The 13,123-nt window shown below is 39.0% G+C and overlaps 1 protein-coding gene across 1 annotated transcript in view; it reads right to left on the reverse strand.

Moving 5' to 3' along the window:
* Positions 1–13,123, reverse strand: part of kcnh1 (potassium voltage-gated channel subfamily H member 1) — a 313,161-nt gene that overhangs the window by 203,265 nt on the left and 96,773 nt on the right. Inside the window, exon 7 of the mRNA XM_062971714.1 lies at positions 7,318–7,744. Coding sequence (XP_062827784.1) covers positions 7,318–7,744 — 427 coding nt within the window. The remainder of the gene's footprint in view (positions 1–7,317; positions 7,745–13,123) is intronic.

A 13,123-nucleotide genomic window follows, 5' to 3' on the forward strand; every position in this document is an offset into this window, starting at 1 on the left:
TGACCAAAGTGGTTAGTGGTCTGGAAGTCAACTCCTGAGAGGAAATACTTAGGAAGCTAGGTGTTTTAGCTTGGAGAAGAGAAAACTGGGAGGGGACACAGTAGTGATGCTGAAGTATTTGAAAAGATGTTATAATTAATGGGGGGGGAGGGCAAGGTTGCTTTCTGCTGCTCTGGAGATTTTGGCATGGAGGAACGGATTCAAATTCCGAAAAAGCAGTTATTTTCAGCCCTTTGGCAGCAATGGGAAACTTACAAGGCTCCCCTTTCTCCTGGGAGCCTTTCCTTTCTTCCCTTCAAGGGAACCTGGGTGTCAGCAACATGGTTAAGAAAGCACCCTATCCAGTCCATTATGGGTGGGGGGACTTACTACAAGCTCCCCTTTCATATATTCCATTAAGACCTGGATTTTAAAAAGCATCAGAGTTACCACTCTTTCTGGATCCCTAGCCTTCCAGTTGTAGAGACCGAGTTTAATGCTTCTTAAAGCTGTTCTATTCTAGAGGAGAGGCAGGCATGCACACTTTGGCTCCCAGCAGCACACCAGGCAGCTTTCCAAGGCATGTTAAGGAAGCCCCGGGGAAGGAAGAGCGATGACATGGAGCTCAGTGGAGCTATCCTCCCTGGACTACCGTAAAAATCCCCTCTCTTGCCTGCAATCTCCTTTCTGCCTGGGGTTTTGCTTCCTTAAAGCTGTTTCTACTTTCTACTCTAGAGGAGAGGTAGGCTTCTCTTTTTGTTTGCTGAGATTACTATTATTAATAATAATATTATTATTATGTTTTAGAAGTATTTTCTGAATTAGAGGAAGGGAAGGAGAAAAAGAAGTTAAAAGGGTGAAAGGCCCCAATTGCGCGTGCACCCCACTCACTATCCCTCAGGTCCCCAACTCCCAGTCAGTCCCACTAAATAAAAAGTATCAGGAAAATAAAGGAAAATCAAAAAGATTAACTGTGATGCCAAATAGGGGAGGAGGAGCTGAGATCGGCCCCAATTTCTTTCGTTGTGGGTAGGTTTTCTTAGTGGGAGGGCCCTTACTATTACGGGGTCTCGAAGGTACCAGAAAAAAACAAATCCACACTCAAGTCTACTCTCTATCTCAGTTCATTAAAAACTCAAGAAAACACAAGTAGACCTGCAACCCAACAAACTCAAAACATTTAGGATAGGCAGGGAACTATATAGATCTCGACTTGTTAAGCGCATCAGTATGGATCATCATTAATGATACCCGCCTCATTCGCTCATGGCTTTGTAATTTACAAAGCCCCCCCCCCCTTTTTTCCCATGGACAATTGGACAGAAATAAGAGTATGTCAGCTGTGTCTTGTAGCTATTCCAAGTTTTTTCAAAAATTGTGATCCTCTTTATCACAGTGTGACTTCTGAGGTTTCACAGTACGATAGATGTTCAAAAGTCTCAGCTTAAAAGCAAGGAGCAATCTTTTCAGCATTACACATAACAAGTAAACTTATTTTGTATCTTTAAGACGCAAGGTCCTGTTCAACCACATGTTGGACTGGAGTCCGTAACATTATCATGAAAAGTATTGATTAGTTGTTTTCTCTTATCAGGTGGAACACATTTTCCATTGATCAGTGATGAGGAAATCAATCACGTTAAGGCTAAGGTTCTGCACTGCATGGAACAGAGTGGAATTTGCTTACTTTATTTATTAAAATAAAATATTTATATTCCACTTTTTATTCAGAGAGCTCAGATAGCTTATAATGAAATCAATTATAAACCATAACTTGTTACTGTGATGCCTCATGGGCCTTGTAGTCCTGCTCCTAGTGTCACTGTGGCAGATGAGGATGAAAACATGGGGTTTTCTCCGGATCAACAACAGCCGGAATCTTTCCAGATGCCTGATGTTGATGTTCTCGCCCCAGAGCCAATTAAGACAGACCTTGAACAGCTCTCACCTCCCTTTGCTAGGAGACAGTCCTTTGCTGCAGACAGGGGAGTCAAAGAGCGGGAGTTTAAGAATTGCAGCCAAACAAGACACTGATTAGCCTTGTTTCCCCTGGGAAAATCCAGGGAGTCTCACATCTGGAGAAAGCTGGGTTTCGTTTCCCGTTCTCTAGGGAAAGAGAACGCTGGACACCTGTTTGGCGGGAAAACGAGACCCAGATATAGGTGCCTGGCACGGTTGGTCCGGTGCGGAGTCAACTGAGCAGCTTCAGGAGTGAAATCGCGTTCCAGCCTTGTGTGGACTTCGCAAGTCCGCAAATCCAGTTTCCTTGCCTTGCTCATTCAAGTATTTCAAGAATTGCCTCGCTTTGCTTCTAGCCACAGATCTAGCTTCAAGAATCAAGTTTTGCCCTCGTACCTTGTTGTGGACTTTTACCTTGGACCCTGAAGGACCCTGGATGTTTCCCCGCACTATTGCTTGGCAATAGTGTGTGTTTCGGTTTGGATTTAACTTTGAACTCTAATATCATTTACTGGACAAAACATTTCTGGACTATATTTGACCTCATTTGATAGGTCTGCTTCTGGACTATATTTTCTACTTGTTTTTATTACTTTTATATATTTCCTTAATAAAGATATTAGATAGTTATTGGCCTCCGTGTTTGGTTCTTGGTGCTCCGTAGCCTTGGGCGTGACAGTTACAAAAATATGAAAATATTAAATAGCTTCTCAATTAAATTTAAAATAGGTTAAAACAATCTTCGGTAATATATCCATAAAACATATGCAGCCTAGATAAAATAAGTTTATCCTGAAATAAAGCCTTTAATAAAATCCAAATTTTATCTTGACATCAAAATTATTCCAAAAATGGCACTAATCAGCCTCTTGTTGGACAGAAATCCACAACTGGGGTACCAACAGGCTCTTTTCTAAGTCTTCTCACAATATATTTCCCCTACAGATGGGACACAGAGGATGGAACCTCCAATAGACCTCGTTTCTTGGGCAGACACATATAGTAAATAGAGTTCCCTTAAGTACGGAGGTCCCAAGTTGCTTAAAGCTTTAAATATTATTGACAGCAATTAATTTCAGAAGGGAAACAATGTATTGGCAGCAACAATACCTTCAGAAATGGGGTAATATGATATCTTGTTTGAACCAGCCCTTAGACTACCAAGAACACAAGCCTACTGGAAAAGGCAAACACATACTCCCTCAGCCATTAATGCCTGTGGAAAGTGTGACCTGCCTAGGGACTACATACATGTTCTTCTGCCACTGTGAGAAAATTGCAGTTGTCCCCTTCCCAGATGACTAATAAGTATACTAAATATCTAAGAAGAAGGCAGTGGCTCTTTTTAGTTCCAAGGTAGCTCACAGCCTCCTTCAGGCACTAGATCATCTCATTTCCCAGTCTTTAAGTCAGTGGCTCCCAACCTTTGGGCCTCCAAATGTTTTGGACTTCAACTGCCAGAAATCCCAGCCAGCTTACCAGCTATTAGGAACTGTGGGAGCTGAAGTCCAAAACACCTGGAGGCTCAAAGGTTGGGAACCACTGCGCTAAATGGTTGAGGCCACTCACACTTGTCCTCTGGAGAAGGCAGCAGAGGGGAAACAATATGCATGGAGCTATTGAACATCTCCTTGCACAACGATCACAAAAGAAGCCTCTATCACTAAAGAGATTTAGAACAATATTAAGTTTTGTGTGTACTGTAATTGGTATGACAACAATGTGCTACATCCACCTGAATGAGATCTAAGAAGAAGTAATCCCCAAACAAATATCCTTTCCCTTCTTAAGTCTAGAAATGCCTAACTACCTCGTAGCTTTCCTTTATTTATTTGCAGAACTTCCCAATCATCAAGTTAATTCTAAGCATAATCTCTTTTGAGAGCAGTCCATGAATGATCTTTTTTATCTCTTAATGAGTCATGAGCTCCATGATTCAGTTCAGCTTATATAGAAGATCTATGGCTGAATTTGCAGGAAGTGTAAAAAATTCTGGAAATCATTTGTAACACCATTTTATCAACACTACTAGTGCTTTACTCCCTGGATTTAAAAAAGCTTGTTTTCAACCCAGAAATGTCACAAATCCTGAGTGTATGTAACTAAACCATTTCCCTTAACATTTTATATAACAATTCTATTCTACCCATTGCCATTTTCAGTTTGACAGTGTAGTATTTCTCTGACATATCAAAAAAAAAACCCCAGTATTTTCTCCTCATCTTCCTTGATTCTATTGAGAACAGCTTATGTGGCATTAAGGTTTTGTTTTTTTTAAAAAAAAAAAAATATTACATTCATTATACATTTCAGCACCCTTCAAATCTCCATCTAAAGTCTGAAATACCATTCTGGTACTGCATGAATTGCTCATCTTCACATCTTCAGTAACATATTTAAAGCTTGTTCTGTTTCTCATGAGTATCTCAGTTAAAATACTAGATGTTATATAGTAAAGGCTTGTCATCCATGGAACACTGCAAACACAGAATTAAAAGGTCATGATGATTACGTATTAAAACAAACACTTTTACTTGAGACAGATGTGTGCCTGGTTGTTTCATACCCCACTGTTTGCTGAATAGCCTATTATGCATCCTCAAGGGAGTGCTGCAAAAACCAGTTTTTTATACAATAGCTCTGTAGCTGCCATCATTTGTTTTAACAAGAATGTCTGGATATTGGAGTTTAAAAGATTTATTTGTAAAAACACAGATAAACATTGCTGTAAATGAGGCAACCTGTTACTTTCCCTTTATAATGTGATTCCCCACCCTCTTTCATATAAGGTAATGGCAACACATACTAAATGTTTGCACAGAGTAATTACTTTGAAGCTATCAGATCAATCAACATTTTATAGGAAAACGGTGGGCAAATTTCAGATTTCCTGGATTGAGACTGCTTTTTTACTAAGCCCTTGAGATCCACTAACCAAAACCTGGAGCAAAAGACATATATTTCCAATATACCTAAAATTAAGACATAGGAAGGAGGAGGATTAAAGAATAAGACCCATATCTAATAATGGGAGGTCAAAGATCTAAACCCTACTCAGTCAATGAAACTATTTTAGCATTAAAGGAAGGCAACACCAAGCAACAGACATCCCCAAAAAAATTGCACCAGGAAAATCTTATGATAAGGTTCTCATATATTGGATTTGACTTTACGGCACACAGCAAAAAGAACTCCTGAATTTAGAATTTTTTTCTGAGTCCCACAACTAAACAGAGCCCAGTCCAGTAGCAAGTAGCAGCTTCCATATCAAGGGTGCAGTGAATCTGTTTAGATTAGATTTTATTGAATAAGTTAATAAAAACCTATTGAAGAAGTTTGGATTTTATTGAATACTAGCTGTACCTGGCCATGTATAGCCATAGCCCAGTCTGGTTCAATGAAAAAAAACTCAGAACAAAATCTTTCTTCCACCCTGGACCTTCCACAGATATATTTGTTAAAAAAAGCCTTCCACAGGATAGTAAAACATGCAGGTGTCCCCCAGGCAGGAAGTAGCCAGGGTTTGAGGCAACAAGGCTACGTAAAGCTAATCAAGTTGGCCAATTGAAACATTCTCGCATGCCTGTAGCAGAAAGGAGTTCTTTCTCCCACCCTGGACCTTCCACAGATATATAAAAAGAAGCTTCCCACAGGATGGTAAAACATCCGGGTGTCCCCTGGGTAATATCCTTGCTGCTTGCAGTTTCTGAAGTTGCTTTTGACACCCTTTCCGTGGCTAGGCTTTAGAGCCTTGGCCTCGCATAACTCTAGCCTTCCCTTGCAGCCCCACCCACACCAGTTACTAAAGGGTGGAGACTGCTTGGCCATTGCTTGCACCATTGCTAAGGGGAGGAGCCGTCTGTTATGATGGTTGCTAAGGGAGGAGGGGAGTGCTTAGCTGTTGCTAAGGGGAGGAGCCGTCTGTTAAGTGACTGATTGGCCATTGCTTAGGGGTAAGATTTCACCTTTCTCAGGTGTGTCATGTTTGTGAGAGTAGACTTAAAACACATGGCAGTTCGAATGCTGTGTTCTGTCCAAATTTCATAGCAATCAGAGTATTTTGGGGGATATGAGGTTATTCAATGACAGACATTACATTTTTATTTATATAGAAGATGTAGAACTAATTTTGGAGGTAGGATTCTGTGCCTTGTACAATACACGTGGTTTCATTACACTTCTGAGATAAAAGCCACTTGCCACTAAAGGAGCTCGCAACACTTCCATACAAAAAGGTACTTCTGGTTACCCCAATGCTTCCAAAATGTTAGCAATATTCTCTTTAGGGAAGGGAGGGTTTTCATCCTGTTATTTTTAGGTAACTGTAATTAAAACAAAAATCTTGCCCATCCACTGAAGGTAATCCGGAGACTAACCATCAAATCCAAATCTGCTTTATGTCAACTCTTTTGCAGAAACTTAAAAAAATATTCAGTGAATCCAAGTGAAAATACCAACTATGTCCTTTATTTTCTTCGGAATATTAGGAAAAACCTGTCTGCAATCATTTACAGGATCAAGTCTAATATCTTCCTTTCACATCAATCTCAGAAGGCCTTTATTGTTCTCACCAAGGATAGGCATTCTAGATGTACTATAAGTGGAGAACTAGGAGAACTCATTCTGAAAAATTCAGAATCAACTTGCCACCATCTCAATGATCCCTGCCACCATTTTCCTGAATGCTTACTGAACTCATGTATAAAGTGAAATTGATCCTAAACTGAACACATTGTGATACGCTACAAACAAAACTAAACACAGCACACAGCATTTTGCTTTTGAAGGCACCATCTACATGTGAATGAAAGATGAGTTCAGTAATCTATTCTAGAAGATAATATTTGTACTGACAAAGAAATGTGCATAGTGAGCTATTACAAGCCATTCTAAATCTAAAAAATACTCATTCGTTTTAATTCTACAGAATGTGAAGTGAGAGTCTCTATTCCTAATTAGCAGTGTTAAAGATCATAGTCAGTCCCTATCAAACTTGGGTTATTCCTAATGACAATAGAACCACAAAGACTCTTTCCTGCATATATGAGTTGGATCCAGACATGTTCTTCCACAAAAAGAAGAGCTTCTGTTCAAACAAATGCTCAGATTCAATGGAGGCTTCTGCTTCGTGAACTGGGAAAGGCAATTATTGCCAATTTATCTTCCTTTTGCAGTCCCAGATTCCATTTCCGAACAGTCCTCCAATGCTATTGAGCAGATTTAATAAAGATGTAAATATGTGAAAGTCCTCCTCCCTCTCTTTCCATCTATGGGACCCCAGTCCAAATAACTCTGAATGCAACTCAGTAAAATCATGGCACTTTGCAGAAAATTATGCAGTCGGAAAAGGTATATTAAAATTAATCCTCTGATACTTACATCCGATCATCATCATGGCAACAGCAAAGATCTTCTCTCCATCCGTGGTGGGTGCAATGTTCCCAAAACCAACACTTGTTAGACTTGTCATTGTAAAGTATAATGAAGAAATATAAACTGAATCTTTGCTTGGTCCTCCTTCCCATTTTCCAGTTGTCATGTTCAATTGATAAGGTGATCCTATAGACTCCCCCAGCTGGTAGAGCCAACTTTCATTTCTTATTGTTGTTTTATCCTCATTGACAACTTCGTAATCCCCAATACTGTACCAAATGCAGGCCAACCAGTGGGCTGCGAGACCAAAGACACAAACCAACAGAACTAAGACCGCTGCTCCATACTCAATATAATGGTCCAGTTTCCGAGCCACACGTCCCAGACGAAGCAGTCGGACTACTTTAAGTGAGCTGAACAAACTGCTGATGCCCTAGAAGAACAAAACAAAAACAATTCATTAGTATTTGGCATTAAATGATTTCATAATGCCTGTCATGAATAACGAAAGAGTTCACAAAAGTCTCATCGTATACCCAAAATTAACTCCCTTGCAGATAAAGTCCATTATTTATCTAAAACCAGATTGATCCCTTGCCCCATTCTTTGAATGAGTAGAAAGATTTATGGTCAGTTGGGAGAAAGCAATTGTGTTTCAGGTCCCATTGAGGATGACAACTTGAGAGGCAATGGAAATGTCTCATTGATTAAATAGATTTATGAATTGAAATGATCGCTTGACAGGGACCCAAATATCAATCGAACAATGGGAAATTTCTTCAGAATGTTATACACATACATGCAGTCTTAATAGCGCTGGAAGTTAAAGAGAATGCATGAGTTGTCCATAGGTTTGCAGGAACTACATTTTTGTTATTGAAGTAACCTAAGAAAGAGATTTGATATGGAAAACATACTTGTTCTTACTTTTCCTTTATTTTTAAATTATTGATAAATCATTGATTACATTTCACTTGTTTTCTCAATTCCGTAACTCTAAAGTAACATCTTGGCCAGTATCTAAGATAATTATTATTTCCTGGAATTAATATTGTTTCTTGCCAACACAACTCACCCATGTATACTTAAAGTCAAGGTTATACATACTAAATTCCCAGAACTTTCTGCTTGAAAGAAGAAACAAATTGTAATCTGTAGAAATGCTGAGCATGCATTGCTGTGGCGGATGGTGGATTCCATGTTGGTGGGATTGCAAACCGAGTCTCAATTTTAGTCTGACCTCTAAAGGAGCTCTTTTAAGAGGAGGAGGAGGAGGAGGAGGAGGAGGAGGAGGAGGAGAAGGAGGAGAAGGAGGAGGAGTTGCTATGAAAGGTGTTCCCAAAACAAGTTCAGCATTTTAGGTAGCTACTTTAAAATTGCTGTTAAAGCTCAGAAGGGAGTCACCATCCAGAGACACAGGAACCGCCTGCTGCTACTGATAGAGAGTTCCTCTGATTACTCACTACTTTTCTCCAAAACAGGAAACAGCAATCCAACACCAACAATTATAACAGCAAAGCAATTGTTTAAAAATACTATAGTACTAACTATATAATCAATATCATTGATGTTAGCAGACACTTACGCATAACTCCCTCCAGAGTTCTGCAATTAGAGATTAAGTCCCTCAGTAAGAGACTTCTCTCCTATCGGCCAGACTGGCACACATCCTTTTTTATTCTCAGTGATCAGAGACAAGGTGATTTTATAACCATTTAGTCTTTAAATGACTTCAACAGAACCAACTTGTGCCTTGAAGTCAGGAAAATGGTTACCCTGAGCAGATGCTCACAAAAACAAGCTGTGCCATCTATACTTAATAGTCAAATGTGCAAATTGATAATTATTCTCTTTGATTCTGCCACTTTCTTTTGTCTCTATATACTCTGGACTTGGTCATGCCCAAAGCCGCAAGGCACTTCTCAAATGGGGATCCAAACCCTTCTCCAGCCCAGACCTAAATTAAGTGGGTGGTAGGAAGCAAAATCACCAACAAACAATGACCCTTGTATAGTTTCATCTCAAAGATAGACATATGGCTCCTTGAGGAACAGGACAAGACGGTGGCCCCTCATTATTCCACATACAGAGGGCAATTTTGGATTAGCATTCTCTCTTGCACCTAAAGCACTAAACTAGTTTAGGGTCTCCAGGACAAGACCTATGACATACACAGTCATATCTCCTGAAATGGAGATCAGTCAGAGATTTCTGGCCTGAGAAACATGTAAACTAAGTTTGATATAAGTATGCAAACTCTCCCTCAAGCTGCAAAAAAGGAAGCAATATTTCAGATGTATCTACAGAACTTACTGGGATTCAACTGATCAAAAATCATCCAGACAAATGCACTCTAAAAATAAGCTGTTTTGATGGTGAGCTTTGAATAAAGCTGAACAACAGGTGCATTTACATACATACACACACACACACACACACACACCCTCAACAGTGGGCGTTTTGCCAGTATTTGGTTTTCACAAAGAGGATATCAACACCCGTTGTGGTGTCTGAGAAACGGAACTCATCAAGTCGGATCTTCATTTAAACAATTGCCTAGTACTGTGATTAATGTTAATTCTCATGCATGGCTTTTGCAAATGTTATCCAGACTTCCTTTTAAAAGGAGTAGTAAGATGGGGGAAAGTGGTCTCCAGTGAGCAATCAGCCATTCTTATGCATGAACATGCTGAGAGGAAGGTTCATTTGCAATTCTAAATGTTCCGCCGTTGCATGGATAAAACTTCTCTTTTGGCACCTTTGGTATTGTATAAGATAGATCACACACTGCAATCAAAATGCACAGTTTCCTTATACTGCAAAAACGCTGTAGACCAGTGGTTCTCAATCTTTGGGTCCCCAGGTGTTTTGGCCGACAACTCCCAGAAATCCCAACCAGTTTACCAGTTGTTGGGAGTTAAAGGCCAAAACATCTGGGGACCCACAGGTTAAGAACCACTGCTGTAGACTATACATGCAGGTACTTTTAAAACTATTTGGAAATGTCATGTAGTCCAGATAATTCAAAAGAGTAGAGGAATATCTTTGGGAACTAAAGCAGATCCAAAAGGCTGCAGCAAGACTGCTGATTAGTGCTAGTGACAGGGAACATGTAGCTCCTTTATTGAAACAGCTTCACTGACTACTGGTCCATTTTGAGGCACAATTCAAAACAGTGTGTGTATGTGTGAGTTCTCCTGGAAGGACAATAGAGTAGAGAGAGACCTTTTATTTTTCTCATTGCCTAAAATATTCCATATCTTCAAAAATATTGTGCTTCTTACCTGGAGACCCAGTCACACTTGTTTATTCTATCCTATTCTATTGTGGAGTTTATTTATTTACTCCACAAGTAAAGCAAAATATGAAAATCAACCCACAAATGTGCATAGTGTATAGATCCAATGGGTGGTGATGGCAGTAAATATTGAATATGTTCTAGGTTCTAGGTTCAAGCCTGAACTTTAAAATTGCTATCCAAGGTACTCAGCCCTATCGCCACAAACAGATTCAGCACCTTGAATTACTCCTTTACAATTCAGTTAAAAACACAAAGGGGATCCATTGCCCTACTGGCGCTGGAGATACCGGCCTCTAATGTGCACACACGTAAAGTAGAATCTGCACAGAACTCTCTGCTCATTTCCTACTGAATAAATAGGGAAAGAGTTATAATATCCTCAAACATTTCCCAAAGCTTAATGCTTCAGGAGAACCCACCAACTTTCATACTAGCCCTATCCTGAAACATCTGGCTTTTGTAGCAATGCTAAACAACTGGTTCTAGCTTCCATTTTAATTTCCCACCATACCATTGACATAGTATAGCTTAAATTATATTTTTACCTATTGTACCCATGAGAACGTTAAATCTAGATCTACCCTGAGGGAAGTTTGAGCTTGGATGGAAGAGTCCAATCCAAGCACAAGGAAGTGAGAGCAGAACAACTGTGGCATACTTCAAATTCTCAAGGAAACCAAAGGTACAAGAAGTGCTATCTTGTTTGTTTCTGATCAGCATTAACTATTCTCAAGAACCCAAGCTTGGCTGCTTTTTCTGGTTCAACAGCAAACTCCTGTTTTCTGGATAAGCATGACATTAATGTGCATATATGGACATTAAAAGTACATACATGTGCCACACCATCATTATTACACATACCAATTGTAACTGAACTAGGGATAACTTCCTTCCTTTGTTGTTATTTAAAGTAAGTGATTCTTCATACTTCCATTATAGTCTCAGGAAAATACTGGGAGAAAATCACATACAGTACAGTCCTGTTATCTGCATGTCTGGTACCTTCAATTTCATTTATTCACATCCAAGGAAATATGTCACCTCTGGGCATTTTCTAGGTCCTCCAGTGTGCCTCTATGGCAGTGGTTCTCAACCTGTGGATCCCCAGGTGTTTTGGCCTACAACTCCCAGAAATCCCAGCCAGTTTACCAGCTGTTAGGATTTCTGGGACTTGAAGGCCAAAACATCTGGGGACCCACAGGTTCTGAACCACTGCTTTATGGTATTCTTGGGTTTGAGTTCATATATTTCAATAGAGTTTACTATTATCCATTATTTCACATATATACACACAAAATGTGTGGGAATGTATCCCCCATGGATACAGAGGTTATACTGTTGTTCAAATTCATCCACATGACACATCATTATCATACAGTACAAAAATTACCATCAATGGAGGTGAAATGGTAGGAAACATTTTGGGTGACTTACATATCAGTTAACTTATAAGTTGTCGAACTTATAAGTGATCTTGATAGGTCTTAATGCATCGAAGATTTAAGCAGTAGATAGTAGTTACTATTTAAGGTTGTTTTTAACAGGAGAAAACTCAGCATATTTGAGAACATGATATGAATACACCGTAATAGTAATGCTTATATCCACAAGTAAATTAAGTTTAAAATGTCTTTTTAATTACTATTTTTAAACAAATTATTGCACAATTGTGGTCATTAGCTTTATGGAAAAGTTTGTTCAGTCATGCTTAAATATCATTTCCTCCAACATTTCAGTTTAGACTTATAACTAATGTAGTGGAAAATTTCACTATTTTAGTAATATGTATTTTTCATATTATCATATGTCTCCAGAAAAAAGAGAAATGCTTCATTTTCTTTTTCAATTCATGTATTTATCATAATTACATTTCATCAGGTTTTTTTAAAAAACCATATGCAGCTTCTGTTGGATGCTTAAACAAATCATAAAAACCTCTAGGGCCCTGGTTAATTGAGCACAAGAGGAAGAAAACAATGAGTCAGTAAAGCAGGGTAATTTGTAGATATTCAGAAAAATGGCCCACAATGATAAGAAATATGCTGTCCTAACAAAGTAAATAAATACATACCCCTCTCCCAATATATTAGTCACTTTAGTGAAACAAGCAAGATAGGAATTTATGCCAAAAATCTCATTATAAAAAGTAAATGAATGCTAATGAGCAGCAGATGAGAAATATCTTTACCATCAGAACCCCCAGAATGTTTTTAAAATGAAAGGGTCCAACATTGGCAGGCAAGTTACATTTGACTAATTACAGGAATATTTTCTTTAAACAATGAAGACACAATATGCTGAATTAAAACAGTAATCAATATATGATGCAGCAAAAGCAGGAAAACATTTGAGTGCCATGAAAGAAATAGCAAAATAATAATTTTGGACACTTCTGAGTGACTATTCCTGAGTCAGCTTACTGTATAGGAGCCTCACCAGTCAAATTCTGCCTGACGCATTGGGGAAGGGTCAGTCTCCAGTCTCTTAGCCTGCTTGATTCCTCCTTACCTT

The sequence above is a fragment of the Anolis carolinensis genome, chromosome 1 (assembly GCF_035594765.1).
Source record: "Anolis carolinensis isolate JA03-04 chromosome 1, rAnoCar3.1.pri, whole genome shotgun sequence".
Classification (NCBI taxonomy): domain Eukaryota; kingdom Metazoa; phylum Chordata; class Lepidosauria; order Squamata; family Dactyloidae; genus Anolis; species Anolis carolinensis.